The 20,070-nt window shown below is 35.5% G+C and overlaps 1 protein-coding gene across 5 annotated transcripts in view; it reads right to left on the reverse strand.

Moving 5' to 3' along the window:
* The window catches only part of DMD (dystrophin), a 2,259,822-nt gene that overhangs the window by 543,664 nt on the left and 1,696,088 nt on the right, over positions 1 to 20,070 (reverse strand). For all 5 annotated transcript variants that reach the window (XM_082446317.1, XM_082446321.1, XM_082446320.1 and 2 more), the window contains one exon: positions 7,328 to 7,492. In XM_082446317.1, the coding sequence (XP_082302443.1) occupies positions 7,328 to 7,492 (165 nt within the window). The remainder of the gene's footprint in view (positions 1 to 7,327; positions 7,493 to 20,070) is intronic.

Raw genomic sequence — 20,070 nt, forward strand, 5'->3', positions numbered from 1 at the left:
TAGATTTTATCACGTCCTTGGTTATTTAAGAGAATCGAGGCATCGCACTTTTGAAAGAGCCAAAGTCTTGTACAATCATATCACCTCCTATATTTATTTCTGAAATCTTTTATTGTCACTTTGGTTAAATAGGTAGTCAAGCATCGTTTCAGTGACCCATGATCCTATTTCACCAAGTATTCAAACCTTTTCACATATTTGACAACCTGTGATATTTTGCCTTCCACAAATCAAATCCTAAATGAAATCTTGATCTCAAGCTGCCTTGAAAATCTCAAAGGATTTGTTCTCTCACCTTCTAAAAATAGATTAAGAATAATTAGGTTTATGTGATATGCTGAGTTGCATGTAATGTATCCCTAGGTTATATTTGTATGGGTCAAATGTTATTAATATAAATATTTCAGTACTTATATGAAGTTCCTAGAAATTTGTTAATGCCCTTGCTGTTCATGGTATAACCTGGTGCTGCTCTGCCTAATATTAGACAATGACAGTATAATGTTATCAGTAGTAACTTCAGTTATTACATTAAAATGGTGTGTGCCACAAAAATAACAACATTCCCTTGTCAAATGAACTTCCATCAGATCTTTAACCATGATTATTTGAAGCCTTTTGTCATTTACAGATATCTGTTGTTTTATTCGGAGGCTTCCCAGAAAGTGCTTCTTGTCAGTTACAGGCCAGAATGCTTATCTTCAAGAAAAAGGGACTATCTCCTAAACTCTTGGAAAGGACTACACCAGGTATTCTAGGGCACAGGCTTCTGAGAGCTTTGTTTAAATGACTTTGTGACCATACCACTGGACTGACTCAGGATTTCCAGAACTCTAGTGGAGAAGCTAATGGGTTTTAGGAAACTGCTAACCTGAGATCAAGTAAAACAAGAATCAGTTATATAGAACTTAATGAACTGATGAAGGATGATTTGATTAGGGTTTTTTTGGGAATATGGTTGATGCTCTAATGTTCCATTTTCTTAACATTAAGAACTCCTTTTTCTTTTTACTTACGCTATCTATAACTCATAGTAATTTAGTAGATTACATTCCTGTGGAGAGAAATGAAACATTTATCTTTTCTCCCTGCCTGATCCCTCCAGAACTCAGAAACTCTTATCAAGTATTCTTATTTTCATGGCAATATATTTATTTGCATAGGTTCAGTAAGAATCTGTCCTTTATGTAACAGGACATAATTGAGAAAATTGATTATATAACCAAGGCTTTGACTGGAATGTCATATTTAAGAATGATGTGCATAGAATCAGATATGACCAGACAGTTTTAGAAAACCACAGTTAATTTTATGGAGACAATACTTACAAAGCCCTCTTGGGAAAACTGGCCTAGTACCTGGCTTACAGGATGCCCAGCCTTACAGGTGAATAAGGAAGGTCACTTCCTGGCAGGTCCAGGAAAACTTAGGATATTATAAGGACTTCAAGAATAGAAGGATTCACCCAAATCTATAGGCATGTCAGGTAAAATCTGATTTCAAGTTCTTGGCTTGGCTTCTTAATCTCGTGAGGCTTTTAAAAGTCAAGACTGAAATTCCTTATGAAAATTTTCAGCAAAACAAACTTTAAAAGGCCTATGTGGTAAATTATTATTCCTGCTGCATCTGTGTAAATAAAGAGCTCACCCTTATTTTGTAAACAAGAATAACCTTACTTTGAGTATCTTTGATCAAATGGGAGGTTACTGTATGGAAAATGTTTATGTTTCAATAGAAAACTATAGCATACCTTTGTGGGTTATCAGATTCTGGTCCTGTTCATTGCCTTTGAGCTATTTTACTTTTCTTTGTAGAGTACATGATTTTGTTACCTACCCGTAAATTGGACTGGATCCTGCTGTCTTACAGCTATTACCAGATTTTCAATTATTCTCATTTCCTTCAATATCTGGCCACAGCTCTCCAAATTAATGTTTCCAATTTTTCTCCCACTCTCCTGTCTTGGCATGACTGAGAACTAAAAGCTGACTGCCCAGATCCTTATTGAGAGTCTACATCGTCTTGGAGCTAAACTTTGCCCCCTAGGCTCTAAAGAAGCCCTGAGAGCTGAAGCTGAATAACTTGATATATACTTCAAAAGACTCATCAGCACAGTAGATTATGTATGGACAATCTTCATGCCTGGAGCTGCTGCTGTGTGGGCTACTCAGGAAGTTCACCAGAACGCCCACGTCTTTCATGCTCTGCCCCAGGAAATAACCATGACTGTGGACAATCTTACTAAAACCTCTCTGATGTCTGTGCCATCACCAAAAACATTCAAGCTGCAAACCAAGAAATCCATCAAATGGCCACTGCCATCCTCACTCCATTATCTAAAAATGCTTCCAGCACAACATCTAGGAATTTTCTTAAGTGGCTACCCTCTGGCCTCAGAAACTGGGTTTATAGTCCGCTCTAACAATTAATCTTTCTTCTTCTTACCTGCATAAAAAGCTCCCTCATTAAATACCTGATTGCTCACACCATCCAGCAAATACCCTCTACACCCAAGTCTCAGAGTCAGTTCAACTAGTCTTTCAACAACAGAAAGCTTCTAAAATGAACTACATGGAGTAGCTTTCCTAAGTTGTTCAATCAGAAACCTAGTTTCCCTTGAACAAAAAAGGGACTGACAAAGATGGCTGTAACATTCTCCTTTAGCTTGATTAAAATTTAGATAGGTTTCTTCCTGATTATGGGACTGACATCTCTTTTCTTAGCACATTTACTTTAGAAAACTTTCTATTATAAATTCCTTCTCTGCCCTTTTGAGATGTAAATCTTTTACAACCCAGGAATAGCTTTTTCAAGGACCTGGGAGCCATCCTTTTGAAATGTGAACATCCAGAAGGATAGTACCCTATCTCCTAGTCTCTGTGGGAAGACAGTAGTTTACCTTCAATAAGTGACAGCTAGCAAACACAGATGGCCTAATCACAAGAACCAACCTCCCTGTTAATGTCCTCGAGTACTTCTCCCCTAGCTCATCCCAACGCTTAAAATCTTTCTTGCCTTTTCTTTCAATGGAGTTGAGTTCAATCTCTCTCCCCTACTGCAATAGTCTTGAATAAAGTCTTACTTGCGTATTAAGTTGTCCCACGCAATTTTTCTTTGACAACACTCACAGCAATGTGAACACGTGCAGAGAAGGATTTTGGTGTTCAGATACTTTAACATTCAGTCACTACAGTTGTGTCCTTTGGTACTTTTCAGTGTGGATTTGACATCATGGACAATTAAGTGTCTTACATGGTAAGGAAGAGTCAGTACAACACTGTCATGCTTTTTAATGGACCACAGGTGGAAAGTCATTCTTGAGGGGAGGAAAAAACCCTCCCTGTCATCAATATGAGCATAATATAGTCAGTAAGACAACATAAAATTATGTGCCCCCTCCCCACCTCATATTTAAATGAAAGGTTTGGGGGCCTTCCCTGGCAGTCCAGTGGTTAAGACTGCGCTTCCAATGCAAGGGGCACGTGTTTGATCCCTGGTCAGGGAACAAAGATCCCACATGCCACACAGCACGGCCAAAATAAATAAATAAATAAATTAATTAATTTTTAAAAAGTTTGGAAAGCATTAGTTAGGCAGTTTCATGTCAGATAACTAGTATATCTCCAGGTCATTATTGAAAGCATTCATTAAAGAGTAAAAGCATAAGACCCTTCATAGAAAATTTAACTGGTTCCTGGTTCTTAGCATTCAATTATCATTTCTTTAATCTAAAATCAACATATTTGGTGTCTAAATTGAGAGTACATTTGAAAATCAAAATTCAAAGGCATGCCTTCTAGTGGGCTGACTGATGGGAAAGGGCTGTGATTATGCCTAATTTTCACCCTCTACATCACGATCTCATTGATTATGTTTCTCAGCTTGCCAAGGGTTCTGTGAGGTGATTTTCAAGATGAATATTGCTATTTGCAGGATTTCCTGAATAAGAATATTTCGGGAGTAAATTGCACAAACCAAGCGATGTGCAGTCAATTTTCACTCCAGCATAAACAATATATTAGAACAGAGCCCTTAAGGCTTTTTTTATTTGGGTTTCATTACACAGCTAGCTGCATTTCATCAATAAGCATGAAGTGCGAAGCAGGCAAAACCGAGGCTCACAGAGCATATTACATATTTTTCTAACAGGTGCTCAGAGTTTGACTAGAGAAAACAAATCACCTGGATGGCAAGGCCTTAGGCCCTTTTTTTCAGAGGAAGTCATGGCCACCATGGCCAGACAAGGACAATTTCTTTAAATTTAGGAAATAGAGGCTGCTTGTGCATCTACTTTCTTTGCATTAACTCATTACTAAGATTTTTTTTAAAGGTGTTTCTCTCTCTGTGTTAAAAAATGGGCATGTCCTCAAAGCTGTATACAAACCTTTTGGTTTCCAGTAATTTGAAGTTAAGCCAAGTCCATTTTCCCATATTCCTTTAACTGAAAAAGAAGTTTAATCTCTAAGCAGAGGGCTATAGAAGGCTGTACAGATTAAAATCGCATATCTTTTAGCAGAAGAACTCTGTGCAATCTTAATAAATAATTCATTAGACAGTGAATATAGATAGAAGCTAGACAAAGAAGGATAAAGAACTAGGTAGGTTAGTAAATTATTCACACAGGTCACTATTTCCTGATTACAAGTTAGGGGTCTGAGAATTATAGGAAGAATTTTTTGAGTCATCATATATATGATTTTATGATCTTTTTTTTGCCTTGGATACAGCCACAAGCAGAAGAAAAAGGCTAAAGGAATATTTTTGAAATCTACACTCCAGAGATGAAAAACTCAGGATACGCACAGAGGACTGAAGCCAAGGAGTTTTACTGCCAGGGAAAAAGCAGCTGCCTCTCCCCTCAGTGATTTAGACTGAGCTGCAGGAGGGCAAATATCATGACTCCTGAAACTATACACAGCAGTGACAGTGGTGTCTTGGAGCTTTAATAAAGGAAAGTGATTAACACAGCTGAGAGTAGCTTTCATGCTAAACTGCAGGGACCCATTTGGCAGGAACCTATGGGCCATGGACAAAGGCTCAATGAAAGTTTTTAATATTTGAGCACTATTCTGGGGTACACACATTGGGACTAAAGTTACTTTGGTTGAGTCAACAACATCCATTTGTATCAGAGGATTTTGTTATCTTTTCTCTTAAATATATTCCATGTAGAGAGAAAGCTCACATTGAATATATTTTTCATTATTTTAGTGAAGAAGCACATTCTAACTGAAGATTGTATTTAAATCTGAGTGCTTTTATATCTGAGTTCCAAAAAGCTATTTCTGGTTGGGAATAAAGAGTTTATGGCCTTTCCTCTCGTCACACTAAATCAAGAGATATTTAAGAATATACTCGATCCAAGATAATTGAGAATCTGGCTGAGGTTATTGTTCATTGGACCAAGTAACTGTCCTTCTTTGTTGAGATTATTTATTGAGTAATGAAAAATCAGTATGGATGAGATGCAGTTGCACTGGAGAAGGGGTGCTAGTCAAATACCTCTGAGGACACTAGGTGCTAGTTAGGTGGAAAAACTGAAAGGATACCAGAACTGATGGCTTCCCTGCATGATGATGTGCTTTGCACTCACCCAGTCTTGTCCCTGTGACCACACATGACTCAAATGTAGGGTGACGGGTCCATCAGAAGCTGCACCTTGGTGTCAAGACCTCCACTCTGTCATCACTGCGCTGGATATGTTTTCACTTGTCCTGTATACTTTCTTAAAGTTAACTAAATTTGTTCTGGGTAAAACCTATTGTGACTTGAATTTAATTGTCAAACTGAACCCAAGACCATGCCACTGGTTGAGTAGCCTGGGTTTTGCACTGGTGAAATGATGTCTACTTGTGACTTATCATCAGCTCTGGTGGGTAGCTATCGGAATGGGAGATGTAAACATGCCAAGAAGAAGTAAGGTAAAAGTAGTGCAGTGCACTTTGCAAATATAACTCATTTTAGGTGTGGCAAACCTTTCTGTATCTCTCTCCTTTCCTCACTCAAGTACATCCTTCCTAAATGTTCATTAACTCTTCTCTAAAAGATCCTCACACTTGCTTTTATACTTATCTCCTAGCAAAACACCAACTAGATAGTGATAAAACCATTAGGTTGTTATAGTCCTGGAAAGCAAATAAATTGAATAATTTGGGTCAATGAATTAAAAGAAAAAACTTTTTTCAAAGATATTATTTAACTTATTTAGTCTGAAGTTACCCATCATTACATTAATTAATAGGCTGTGCTTTCAATTGAATTGGTTTATGTGACTGGCCACTTAATGTTGTTGGCCCATAGGAGATGCAAAACAAAGGGAATTATATTGGGACAAATCCTTGAAATGGGCTCCTGGGAAGGGAGAAAAGATAGGAACAATCAATGCGTACAGGGACACTAAGAGGAGGAGCTGGTGGTGTCCAATTGGCATGTTTGTCTGGAGCCCTAAGCTTACCTATAGCATCTCATTACCATTCTGGGTGCCTCATTAACATCTTTATTCATTGATTTAAAAATGCTTACAAGTACCCACCATACACTGAGCCCTGGGATGGGGGTGTTCAGAAATGAGTGGGACAGGGAGGTAAGTAAGAAGATGCCTTGTGCGTTCAAAGAACAGTGTGATGAGGTACTCAGGTCTCTAAAATTTAAGTGTCAATCAACGTACAAAGACTATAGGAGATGGATACAGAGGTTTATAAGCAATCCTAAAAGGGTTTTTCACTCTACTAGGGGTATGTAAGAAGGCTTTGAAGAAGCAATGACATTGAATTCAGTCTTAATGGATGGAGGAAAATTCATCATGCCAAAAAATGAGACAGAAGTCATTTAAAGAAGAGAGAAGATCAAGAACACAGACATGGCATGAAACCACATGCATATAAAGATAACTATATAATTTGTTGTATCTAGAATACAAGAGGAGATTGTTGGCAGAATAAGAGGATACCAAGGTAAACTGGAGTCAGTCTGAGAGGGTTTTATAATGTCTACTAAGGAGTCTATACTTCACTTTGTAGGCACTTAGTCTCCAAAATGACTTGAGTTTTAGATAAGGAGTCTACAAACATATTAAGTACAATTCAAGTAGGGATGGAAAATGGATCGTAGTAACAAGTATAATGAAGACATTCTGGTGATATGAGTTCAATGAAACATGATTGCTAGTAAATGCCAGAAGAAAAAACAAAAAATGCTACTCAAGTAAAAATAATTATTATTAGCGTTATAACAACAATGATGATGGTGATGATGATAACAAATGAGAAATTTATTTCAGTGATATTGCCACTCTCGAAAAATAATATTTAGAGCAAAAAGTCTTTACCTTAATGTCAAATGGTCCTGTTTGATTTGGTTGGTTGTAAATTTCCAACTGATTCCTAATAGGAGACAGCCACAGAAGCAGATGATTTAATTGCTCTTCAAGCTGTCCAAGGTCTTTTATGTGAGCCTCAATTTCTCCTTGTTTCTCAGGTAAAACTCTAGAAACCTATAGGGAAAAACAAAGTAAAAGAGTCTCATGATTTAAAAAAAAAAAAGGAAAAAGAAATGTTTTCAAAAGCTATTTGTTATGAAATGTTATAGAAATTTATGGAATTTGGTATTTTAACAGCATGATATTGATTACATACATGTGCTACACATTAGGATTTAATTCATGTATTACAAATCATTGATTAATAGTCTTTCCAAAATTCTATACTTTGAAGACAATAAGCCTTTTATTGAAATACAAAACACACACCCACACAAATGCACACCCAACTCCGACCGACGAAAGTAAAGAAGTGTATTCTTCACTTACCCACTCATTCATTAAACATAATGGTGTCTTGTGTATTATATGCCAGACTCTCTGCCTTTGTACTTGTTTCTAACTTTCTTTTATGTTAAGGAAAATTGTACAAGGAAATTCTTTTATGTACAAAGAAGACTGGTGAGGTAAGCATTTTTGTGATCTGTAGTTTGCGAGCTCTAGCATAACCAAGTAAAACAGAATCAGATGATTGGAATGAAAAGTAAAAAGAACATCTGAATTAGAGTAAACTATCATGGAATGCTTATAAGTGATTTTTATTAAGGGCTTACTATGTGCCAAGCAACCGTGTTTGGAAGTTTCACATTTATTGTCTTCTTTAATCTGCTCAACAACTCTATCATACAGATACTATTATCCCAATTTTATAACCTTCTATAATTTTATCCCTGGTTGAAAACCGTAAATAACTTGGGAAGCAGTGTTGTATGCTGTTCAACATTGTGAGGTCTAGAGTTACGCTGCTTGGTTTTAAATTGGGGTTCTGGAATACCCTGGCAGTCCAGTGTTTAGGATTCTGTGCTTCCACTGCAGGGGACATGGGTTCGATCCCTGGTCTGGGAAGTAAGATCCCGCATGCCCCGTGGCCAAAAAAAAAAAATCATGTTTCCATCCCTTTTGTTAACACTTCAGCCAAGTTTTCCTTAACTCCCAATGCCTTCTCTTATAGAATGAGGACAATGATAGTACCTGCTTCATAGAGTCAGAGTAAGGATTAAATAAAGTAATCCATGTAAATAGTTTACAGCAATATTCTGCATGATAGTGAATGATAATAAAATCATTCAATGTTAGTGATTATTGCTCCAACTCAAGTGTATGCAGAGAGACAGATAAGCAAGAGTAAAGCCTTTTTCTTCAGATTATCAAGGGCTAAAACAGGTACGCAGGAATAAAGAGTGTGAACTTGCAATGGCAACTCTTTATGATATTATTAATTATACTCTAGTAATAATATAAATATAATATTACATTGTAATATGAACACAAATGTTACAATATGCATCTATTATATATTATCATGATATTATGAGTAATAATAGAAAACATTTTAAAAGTAAACTAGGTAAGCATACTAATATAGTAGCACATCATCTAAACAATGCCCCATACTTTGGACCAATCGTTTCAGAAACTTCTAAAAGAGCTAACTAGTGAACATTATATTCTTTATTTGGACCCAAGAGTTGTGGGGTGAAAAGGAGATACATTAGTGGACAAAATAACCAATCAATTAATTTATAGGGGAAAGAACATTATATAAGCTCTTATTATATGTGGACAACATGTATTTTGAAATATATTGTGAATACATTTGTATATATTTTGTAAAGTGCACGCAAATGCATGAGTAAAGGGTTAACATCTAGCCTGCGCTGATGCAGGCCAGCCTGGGATTGACCTTAGGTTCCCACAACAATGTTTCCTTGGGACACTAACTTTAAGATGAATGGGAAATGCTGGGGCTGGCTTACTTGTTGTCTGGAACTATGCCTGGACTGGAGAAGCTGTGAGTTGATATTAGGACCTTGGGCCTATATGACTAAAATGGAGTAAAAGAAAGAAGGGAAATAGAGGCTGTGGCTTCTATTTAAAGTGACCTGCACAAACTCTGGCTTTCACCCATGGCAGCTTTTCCCTGTGTGGATAAGGAGTCAAAAGAAGCAATGTGTGTGGGTAGCATGGAATGTCTGCCCATGAATAATGAATCATGATACTGTATCTGCTTTGTCTCACTTGTATCCTGCTATAAAGCCAAGTAAACATACTATTAGATGAAGGCCTATTTGAATTTCATGAGTTCTAACCCATAAGGACATCTACAGCGCTGAACTATATTTATACATGTATTGGGTTGGCCAAAAAGTTCGTTTGGGTTTTCCCGTAGCACTCTCACATACACATATTGGATTGGCCAAAAAGTTCGTTCGGGTTTTTCCGTAAGACGGATTTTTGGCCAATCCAATATGCGTATGTGAGTGTGTTATAGCTGATATCACAAATATAATTCCATGCATATAATATATAATCTAATAATGCCCTCAACTTATCTTTTTCAGCATTTATAAGGAGGGACCTAAACAGTTTATTTTTATTGGGTCATTTTCTACTCACAAGTAAACGTAAAAAGCATTTTATTGCTTCAATGTACAGCATCTAAGAGCCTCTAGATTCTGAAGCTACTGGAAATAATAGCCATCACACATTCCTAAAATCTCTAAAATCGAGTTGCAAACTCATTTTTATATCTGATCACAAAATAGTTCACGTTTCATTTAGGCTTTATGTATAAGTGCAGAAATCTGGATAACTTTTAGCGAAGCCTGTTGGTTTCCTTCTCATCCTCCTAACTCATCCCTTCCTGGTTATAGAGATAGAAAAACCCCCGACAGAAAACAGTACAATGGGTGAGATTTGACTAACATCTGGAATAATTAAATGACACAAGTAGTTTTCCAGCTTAGTTATGATACCTACATTAGATACAGCCTCACAGACCTCGTGTTTCCCACTATCATAGCATTTACTTTATACTATTTAATTTGTTATTTACATTTAATTTCTGGATGAACTAGGTTCCTACACATGATAGGTCTTCAATAAATATCTGTTGAATGAAAGAAAAACAATTTCCAGATTCAGGATTAATTTCTTTTTTTCTCAATGTAAGAAGCAATACATGTCCAGAGTAGTCAACGACATAAAAAAAAATGTAATTTTATCCTCAGGTTAAACAGCTTTAATTACAAAACAAAAATATTAGTAAATTGGACTATATAAAAATCAGAAACTTATGTATGGTAAAGAAAACTAAAAGCAAAGTTAAAGGACAAATGACAAATTATGAAAGAAAATATTTGTGACAGACATCTCAGATAACGTATTAATTTTCCTAACCCATAAGAGAGCATCTGCAAATTAATATGAATAAGACCAACAACCAAAAAAAAATAGGACAAAATTTAAGGGCAGTTCAAAAAAAAAACCACAAATGGATTTTAAACATACAAAAAGAAGTTATGCTTTGGCCACAATGAGAGATCTAAAACTTTCAACTATTGTACTGATAACAAAATCCAAGTCTAAAAACACACTATGCTGACAAGGCTGTGGAAAACTCAGACTCTTATACATGGCCAATGGGATGGCAATTTGGCAATATCTATCAAATGCATATAACCTCTGACCCAGAACTTTTACTTCTAGGAATTCATCTTGTAGGTATATTTCTGGAACTAAAATCAATGTTTGGGGATGGTAGGGCAGATGGTAGATGGGGTGGGGGATTTTTCACTATATTTTTTAATTTTTGAAAAATATAAATGTATTACCTTTGCAAAGATATAAGTTAATTTACAAAGGAAAACTACTAGCTTTTCTTCTCACCAAAAAGTAGTGGGGAGAAATTATACTTTATATATTTTAATAACAAATCATGATTAATAGGATATAACACGTCTTTGCCATCAGTCAAAAATCTTCTGATTATTTTCCCAGGACAACATCACTTAGTTAATGATAGGGTGTAATTTGAGACCTTCTAGTACATAATTTCTGTGCTCCCTCTCCGCCCTTCAAAACAGTCTTCAGGAACTGATGGCTTCTTCTACATAGTTCATGGAAAAAGATAACAGATATAAATAATTTATGATGTAAAATAAGAGTAAGTTTTGTGTCAGTTTCTATGTGCTTTAAAGAAATTTACTGTTATATTTACTACTTCATATTCTTATCAAACTATGGACAGAAACACTTTACTAGTAAAATGGGTCATTTTTCCTAATAATCTTTTTAAGTATTAAAAAACCATGCTCTTTGTACAACATGTGCCCTGTGGTGAAAGAAAACACTTAAACACATTCAGTTCCCTTATGTGTTAATTTAGTATCTAACCAAATCTTGACCTAATTTCACACAAGATTAGGTTTCCTTTACTTTCAGTTTTTCAATTTTAATTTCAAATGTGTAGAAGCTTTAGTATTAAGATGAATAGAGGTGACTGTTTTAGAAATAAACAGATACTAAATACTGACTTCATATCTTACACCAAAAATATTCTAGAGAAATTAAAGTGTTAGGTGTAAAAAAATTAATAAGAGCAGAACTAGAATGAAATATTGGTGTGGGGAAGCCCTTTAGAAGTGACAGGACTGTGGATAAACTATTAAATATAACATTTGTATTGTTCATCTAGAAATTAAGGCAGCAGAACTAAAAACAAATAACAACTGGGAATATTTGTAGCATTTATCAAACAAAGGGTAATATTATCACATATAAAAAGATCTTTCAAAGAATGGAGATGGAAAATCTACTGGAAAATTGGATAAAGAATATGAACAGGAATTTGGCAAAAAATGCAAACAACCAATAAACGAGAAAAGTCCAACCACTAAGTAATCAATCAAATGCAAATTAAAACAGCAATGATATACCATCACTTGTCTATTATACTGGCTTTTTTTTTTTTTTTTAACTTTAGTCTTTTTTTTTAAATGTATTTTTTTAAACGCATTGTTTACTTTGTTTATTTATTTATTTTTGGCTGTGTTGGGTCTTCGTCTCTGTGCGAGGGCTTTCTCTAGTTGTGGCAAGCGGGGGCCACTCTTCATCGCGGTGCACGGGCCTCTCACTATCGCGGCCTCTCTTGTTGCAGAGCACAGGCTCCAGACGCCCAGGCCCAGTAATTGTGGCTCACGGGCCTAGCTGCTCCGTGGCATGTGGGATCTTCCCAGACCAGGGCTCGAACCCGTGTGCCCTGCATTGGCAGGCAGACTCTCAACCACTGCGCCACCAGGGAAGCCCTATACTGGCTTTTTAAAAAGGTTATTTGTCAAAATTCTGGAGAGTAAGTGCTCTTACATTTTAGGATAAATTCTTACATTTGTAGGGAGTAATTTGGTAATTCATACCAAAAAGCAAGCCATCTACCCTAAAAACTACAAACATTACTGAGAGATTAAGGAAAACCTAAGCAAAAAGAGGAATATACCTTGTTCCTCTATTGGAAGGAGCCAACTGAAGGAACCGATTAAAAGTTCCAATACTGTAAGAATATCAGTTCTCTTCAAATAGTGTGTAAATTCAGTGCAACCCTTAACAAAATTGCAGCAGCTAGTTTTTAATAAAAATTGACACGCCAACTCTAAGATTTATATGGAAATGCAAAGGGCCAAAAATATCCAAGGCAATTTTGAAAAATAACAAAGTTTAAGAATGTTTACAAGCAGATATCAATATTTATTATAGTTAATTATGTGTGGTATGGCTGTGAGAACAAATAGACTACATATATTTACTTAATTTATGACAATGGTGTCCACTTTAGTTAAGTGGATTGTGGATGATCTTTTCAATAAATGGTTCCAGGTTAATTGGATAGAATCTTGACTCCTACTCTACACCGTACACAAAAAAATTAATTCTAGATTGCTGTAGACCTCAATGTAAAAGGTAAACAATAAAAGTTTCTGAAAGAAAACATGGGAAAATATCTTGATGATTTTAGGGTAAGTGATTATTTATTAAATAAGATATAAAAAGCACTAGCCATAAAGGAAAGGATTGACATATTGAACTTCATTCATCAAGAGATATCGTTAGGAGAAAAAAGCAAGGCCTAAGTTGGAAGAAGATATTCACAATGCATCTATCTGACAAAGAAGCTGTATTCAAAGAACTCTGACATCTATGAGAAAAAGACAGGTAACTATTTTTTCCCCCCAATGGGCAAAAGATTTGCACAAGAACTTCACATACGTGGATATAAAAATGGCTCTAATTATCAGATGCTCACAAATAAAAACACAATGAGGTACCAGTTCACATCCACTGGAATGGCTAAAAGGAAAAAGAATTAAACTACATATTCTTGATGAGGATGTGGAACAACTGGAACTCTCATACACTGCTGGTGAGAGTGAATTGGTAAACTACATTGGAAAACTGGTGGTATTTCCAAAGCCAAGCACACACATATCTTATGACCCAGCCATTCTATTTCAAGTATATCCTAAAGAAAAATGCACATACATGCAGTAAAGGACATGTACATCATAACAGCATTATTCATAATAGCCTCATACTAGACACAACCCAAATGCCTACCAACAGTAGAATGGATAAACTGTGGTATATTCACACAATGGGACACTATAAAGAGAGTAAGAAAACAGACTACGGTACCTGCAATAGCATAGAAGAATCTCACAAAAATAATGATGAACAGAATTCAAACATAAGAGTATATACAGGTACTGTATGATTCCATTTATATTAATTCAAAGACAGGCAAAACTAATAGAGGTGTTAGAAATCAGAAAAGTACTTATCCTTGGGTGAGGGTGGTAGCTGGGAAAGGATTAATAACTGGGAAGAAACATGAGGGAGACTCCTAGGGTAATGTTCGAATTCTTGATCTGGGTGCTAGGAGCATGGGTATGAAAACTTTTTAAAAAATCCATCAACTTCTATTGTTATTATTTGTGCACTTCTTATTTATGCGTTTCTTTTCCTTCAATTTAAAAGATTTCATGAAAATATCTTTAAAGCCTTAAAAGTATTCATTCCTTTCAATTAACACATGAGGAAATTAAGGCTCAAAACTATAAATAATATTCCTAAGTTTACTAGTAAGTGAAAAAAACTTGGCTTTAAACACTTGGGTTTTCCTGACTCCAAATTCTACTCTTCCCTTTTCTCTTCCCTCCCAAAACATATGTTCTGCTATCTTTCCAAATCTAACATATTACTTGATAAATGGAGTATTAAAATTCACACTTTTCAAAAGTTTTCATTTTTGTGAGAACAGTCTATACCATTAATTCGCATTATCACTAATGAGATACACATTCAGATGTCAACTTTAATATAAAACAATATAAATGAAATGTATTTCAAATATAAACATATTTTGAAAACAAAAGAACTACTATTTGATATTTGTTAATTCATGACTCTATTATATGAGACTACAAGATAAATTAGATTGCTTATTGAATAAATTGTTAGATTATGATTAATCCAAAGTCATGATTAAATGATCTTCATATAACTGCAATAAGTAACTTCTATATTTTGGTAGATTTGTTATTCATTTTAAAATGTTCTTTTACTTTTGATGTAAATGCTATAATTTTTATTTAAAAATTACATAAAGAGATCAACTTCAATTTACAATATGAAACTTTCTAACATAAAAAATCAAATAAGCAAAAGAAAAATCAAAACCAAAAACAATACATCTTATATAATTTCACAGACACTCTTAAGATAAAACCGTTGTCATAGATCAATAGGAAAAAGGCCAATGCTCAAATGAAAAACAAATGAACAAGGATCAGCAACAGACAATTCGTGAAAGAACTATAACTGACGTATAAGTCTATTTTTTTCTATTCTTTTCAAATTCTTTTCCCATTTAGGTTATTACAGAATATTGAGCAGAGTTCCCTGTGCTGTACAGTATCTATAAGTCTATTAAACTGTTTACCTTCACTAGGAACTACAGGAACAAAACTCAGACAGTGAGCTTCAAATCAATTGATTGATTTGGCAACGATTTAAAAAATTTTATCTTTTATTACTAAATGGTGGTATCATACAATAACAATAGTTCAGGGAATTGGCCCTTCTCATACACTGCTGGTAAGCAAGCACGTTGGAATATCCCTGAGGGTTGGGGTTGGGAGTGAATGGGGCAGAGCTTTTGCAGTACATATCCAAATAAAAACACACTCTTACACTTTGACCACAATTTCTACTTCTAATAGTTTATCTTAAGGTGACAATGATGTGTACGTATATTCAACTATAAGAATGTTTGCCATAGCCTCATATATAGATGCAAAACATTTAAAATAGCTTACATGCTCACCAATAGGGTATGGGTTGAAAATTATGGGACATCCATCCAGTGAAATACTCTGCAGCCATTTAAAAAGTGCTATAGATAAATATTTAGTGATATGGAAAAATGTACACTGTACCAAAAGTTTAACAGTTGCAATTTCTGGCTAACAGATTGCCTTTTCTTAGTTGCATTTTTAATTTTTCTGCAATGAATATGTACTGCTTTTTAATAAGAAAATGACTGTTTTACATAAGTACACATGTGCACTTCTTCTACAGAAACAGAATATTTGTGCAGTACTTAACAATGTGCCCAGCTTTATTCTAAGTGTTTTTGATATCTCGACATTTAGTAATAACAACTCTATGATGTAGGTACTACTACTGTCCCCATTTTACACATGAAAAACTGACACAGAGAGGCTGAGTGACTTGCCTAAGGTCACACAGCCAATAAGAGGTAACTGAACCAGGATTTGAACCCAATAAGTGAAGTTTAGAAGCACATGCTCTTAACCACTGTACTATTTTCTCTCCCTTTCCCTTTACTATATGACTTTGAGAAAACAGACTGATACGAGTACAAAAGAAAGTCCACTTTCTTTCATAGCATTTCCTGAAATAAATTCCTTTAGTTACTGATTGGATCTTACTACAATTTCTTCATAACTTTGAAAATATGTGGGATGATAAAGTCCTATTGCCCTTGCAACTACCAAATTCAACTTCCAAAATTGCCACTCGTTGTTTCATTTTCTTGCTTAAATCATAGGACTGATTCGCAATTTTCTCCAAATTCTTTAGCCTGCCTTTTGAAAAAATAGCTTGCAACAATCTGACCTTATCTACCATTCTTCACATCTTTCTAATTACAAAACTCCATTTTGGTGAAAATGGCGACTTCATTGTTCTTGTTACGCCCCTTGACTTTTCTTCCTTCTGTTTCCGGGTCATCGTCCGCTCTGCCATTAAAATGTCTTCTTTTCCCTCAATAAACTATCTCTTTTCCTAATTGACACATATAAAACCCTTCTCCATCCTTCATGTTTTGGGTAATGAAAGTGCCATCTCCTCAGAGAAGATTGCCTGATCCCTCTGGATGGAAATAATTATTCTTTCTAATAAATTCTGTAGCATTTATTATCTGTGCTACTTCATCAGATCCAGTCAGTTATTGCTTTCTTTCTTTACTTTACTCTTCTCCTTCAACTTGTATCTTCCTCCTTTACCTCTCCAAAAAAGCTCAAACACACACACACACACACACACACACACACACACACACACAGCCACAACTGAATTTATATATTTGTGTACCCCGACCACCTTCCCTTACATGGTATAACGTTTGTTAAATGAACAATCACACAAACCAATCAATCTTTTGCTAATAGGACACAGAAGAGAGAAGGCAAAGCTGACAAATAAAAGCAGAGCTCTCTTCAAAGTACTTATGTTCTCACATATGTCACATTTCTAACTCTTCTTTTTGTTCTAGTCTAAGTGTGAATTGCCCAAGCTCACTAGAACAGCAAGAACAGGTCTTGCCTGGCAGCTGCTCTGGTGAAATGTGATTTGGGGAACACAGGAGTATGAAAGGGTAGGACCTGGTAAGTCAAGAGGATTAAGAAACACACGTAGAAGACTCAAATCTTGACATATTTTCTTGTTAGCTATACTGATGTCATGGATTCTGGAGCTAGAGACAAGACTAGATTTACGTTAATTACAGCACTCGCAGGAACATTCAATTAATTCAGTGATGACATACCTAGTAACTACTTTTGTTCAGGCCATTCCCCTATATACTATCCATAAATCTACTGCCTTTTTAGTTGATTCAAGTCATCCACTGTATGACTAAGTATAAACCTTCACTGCCAATACTCATCCACCTTGAAAAAAGCTAAGTAACTGCATTCTGAAGGCATCTTAAAAACTACTCTCTTGGAAGTTTTCTAAACTTCCAAAATTTAGTACTACCAATTACATAATTCATGTAGAACATTACCTTCCTTTGGATAAAATACATTTGGTATGAAATATGTGGAGACCTCATTTCACCCTGCATATCTTTCTATCTCAATAAACTAAAGCTACTAGAGAACCAGAACTTAGGAAAGATATTCTCAGGCACAAAACTCAATTATTTTTTTTTACAAGTGGTCTCATGGTAAAATATCTCTCACTAGGAGGTCATTTATTTTCTTTCCCTCTGGAAATTTAATAAAAGAATAATGAATATAAAAAAATATACATTATGGTTCTATGCCACCAGACATTTTAAAATTATAAATCCATATACAATTTTAAAGTGACCAATTACAATTCATTTTTAGGACAGTCGCCCTCCCAATGGCATAACTCTTGGGATGTTACTTTACAAGTAAGTGGATTTTCTTTTTAAAGTATGTGGCTATTACTTACAATGTTTAAAGATCTATATTTCCTATACTGCTTCTAGTTTTAAGTGAAAGTAACAGTGAAGTCTCCTGTGTCAAATCACAGTGTATATTTGTTTCACTGCATAACCACTCCATTACCAGACCTGAATTTTGTTATTATTGCTGAAGATCTGAAATGCATAATACATGATGAGGTAAGTGAACATTTCTAGGGAGATTTCAAAGTCAGTAAAGTTTGATGTACAATAAACAGGTTTGCAGTCCTTGGAGAACGCTGCCCTTATTACCACACTAAACCCATATTGGTTTTTAAATAAACCTTGGTGTTCACAGGCAGTATTCTTGTTCATTAATTTCTTAGTTTGCAGTAAAAGCAACTAACTTCATGGTAAAATAATCCTTAATAATACACATAGTTCATGGAAAGTATTTTTTGACTGTTCACCTTGATTCGAACCTCCCCTAAAGTTAGGCAACAAGCCCTATAATGGCACCCACAGGCATAAGACAAGTAAAGCGAACTGGTAAAATTGATTTGTCCAAACTTCAATAGCTGTCATTTATCTTCTAAATGGATTTTATAGGGATTTACACACACGTAACTATCCACCTACCCACCCACTCTTTACTACATAATGTGATTTTGATCATATACTGTTTAAACCCTAAGGACAATAAAACTCACAAAGAAGTTAAAATGTAAATATGACACATGCACACCACAGAATGTGTTCTTACAAATTAACCCCATATTTTTCTTTCCCCCTCTCTCCTAGCCCATACTCATTCTAAAACAAGGGAAGAGCTATTTGATTTTCACAGTCTTTCACATCAGCAGTCTTTGCTCTGATTTGCTTAAAGGACCTTAGCAGCAGCCTGGCTGATATAGAAAAAGGTCCTTCGGATTCTTAGGAAACACTGCTTTTTATTTGGTGTTTGTTTGTTTTGTTCATTAGTTTAGTTTCATTTGACCAAAATTCATGGGAAATTAAGCCAGGATCTGTGTAATTTTACCCAAGGAATAAGAATCATAGCAAATTATAATAGCTTAATATTTTAAAGATAGTCCTTGAGGTGTCAGTTAAAATTAGCTATTTTAATAATAGCATTTAAAAAATCAGTCTTCTTTTTTGTTAATTTTATATAAATCACTGTATTCCAGAATATGCACTTCAGAGGAAAAAAAGTGGGGGGGGGGGATACACTGCATAATCACTTATCCTCAATTTTCGAAGTTAGAAGTTTCATTTAAAAAACACTTTATTGGGCTTCCCTGGTGGTGCAGTGGATAAGAATCTGCCTGCCAGTGCAGGGGTCACGGGTTCGAGCCCTGAGCCGGGAAGATCCCACATGCCACACAGCAACTAAGCCCGTGCGCCACAACTACTGAGCCTGCGCTCTAGAGCCCGTGAGCCACAACTACTGAAGCCCACGTGCCACAACTACTGAAGCCCACGTGCCGCAACTACTGAAGCCCGTACGCCTAGAGCCCGTGCTCTGCAACAAGAGAAGCCACCACAATGAGAAGCCTGCGTACCGCAACAAAGAGTAGCCCCTGCTCGCCGCAACTAGAGAAAGCCCGCATGCAGCAACGAAGCCCCAATGCAGCCAAAAATAAATAAATGAATTTATTAAAAAAAATTTAAAAATAAAAATAAAACCCACTTTATTTAAATATAACTTTAAACTTAAATCAGTTAAAGTTAAATACAATTTAAAAATCAGTTCGTCAGTTGTACCTGCCACACTTTCAGTGCTCAAAATCCACAAAGAATTGGAAAGCACAGATAGAGAACAAAGCCATCACTGCAAAAAGTTATTTTGGACAGCGGTACAAGCAATGCTGCAGTACTTGCTTCGGGACTGATGCATCTAAAAGACTTATTAATCCTCGTGGTTTTAAAGCAGAACAAAATATTTTAGAAAATAATTAATCCAGGAGTGTTCGAATACATAAACACGTTTGATAGTTTTGCTGACATGACAATGGACTGC

The sequence above is a fragment of the Balaenoptera physalus genome, assembly GCF_965194825.1.
Source record: "Balaenoptera physalus genome assembly, chromosome: X".
Lineage (NCBI taxonomy): Eukaryota > Metazoa > Chordata > Mammalia > Artiodactyla > Balaenopteridae > Balaenoptera > Balaenoptera physalus.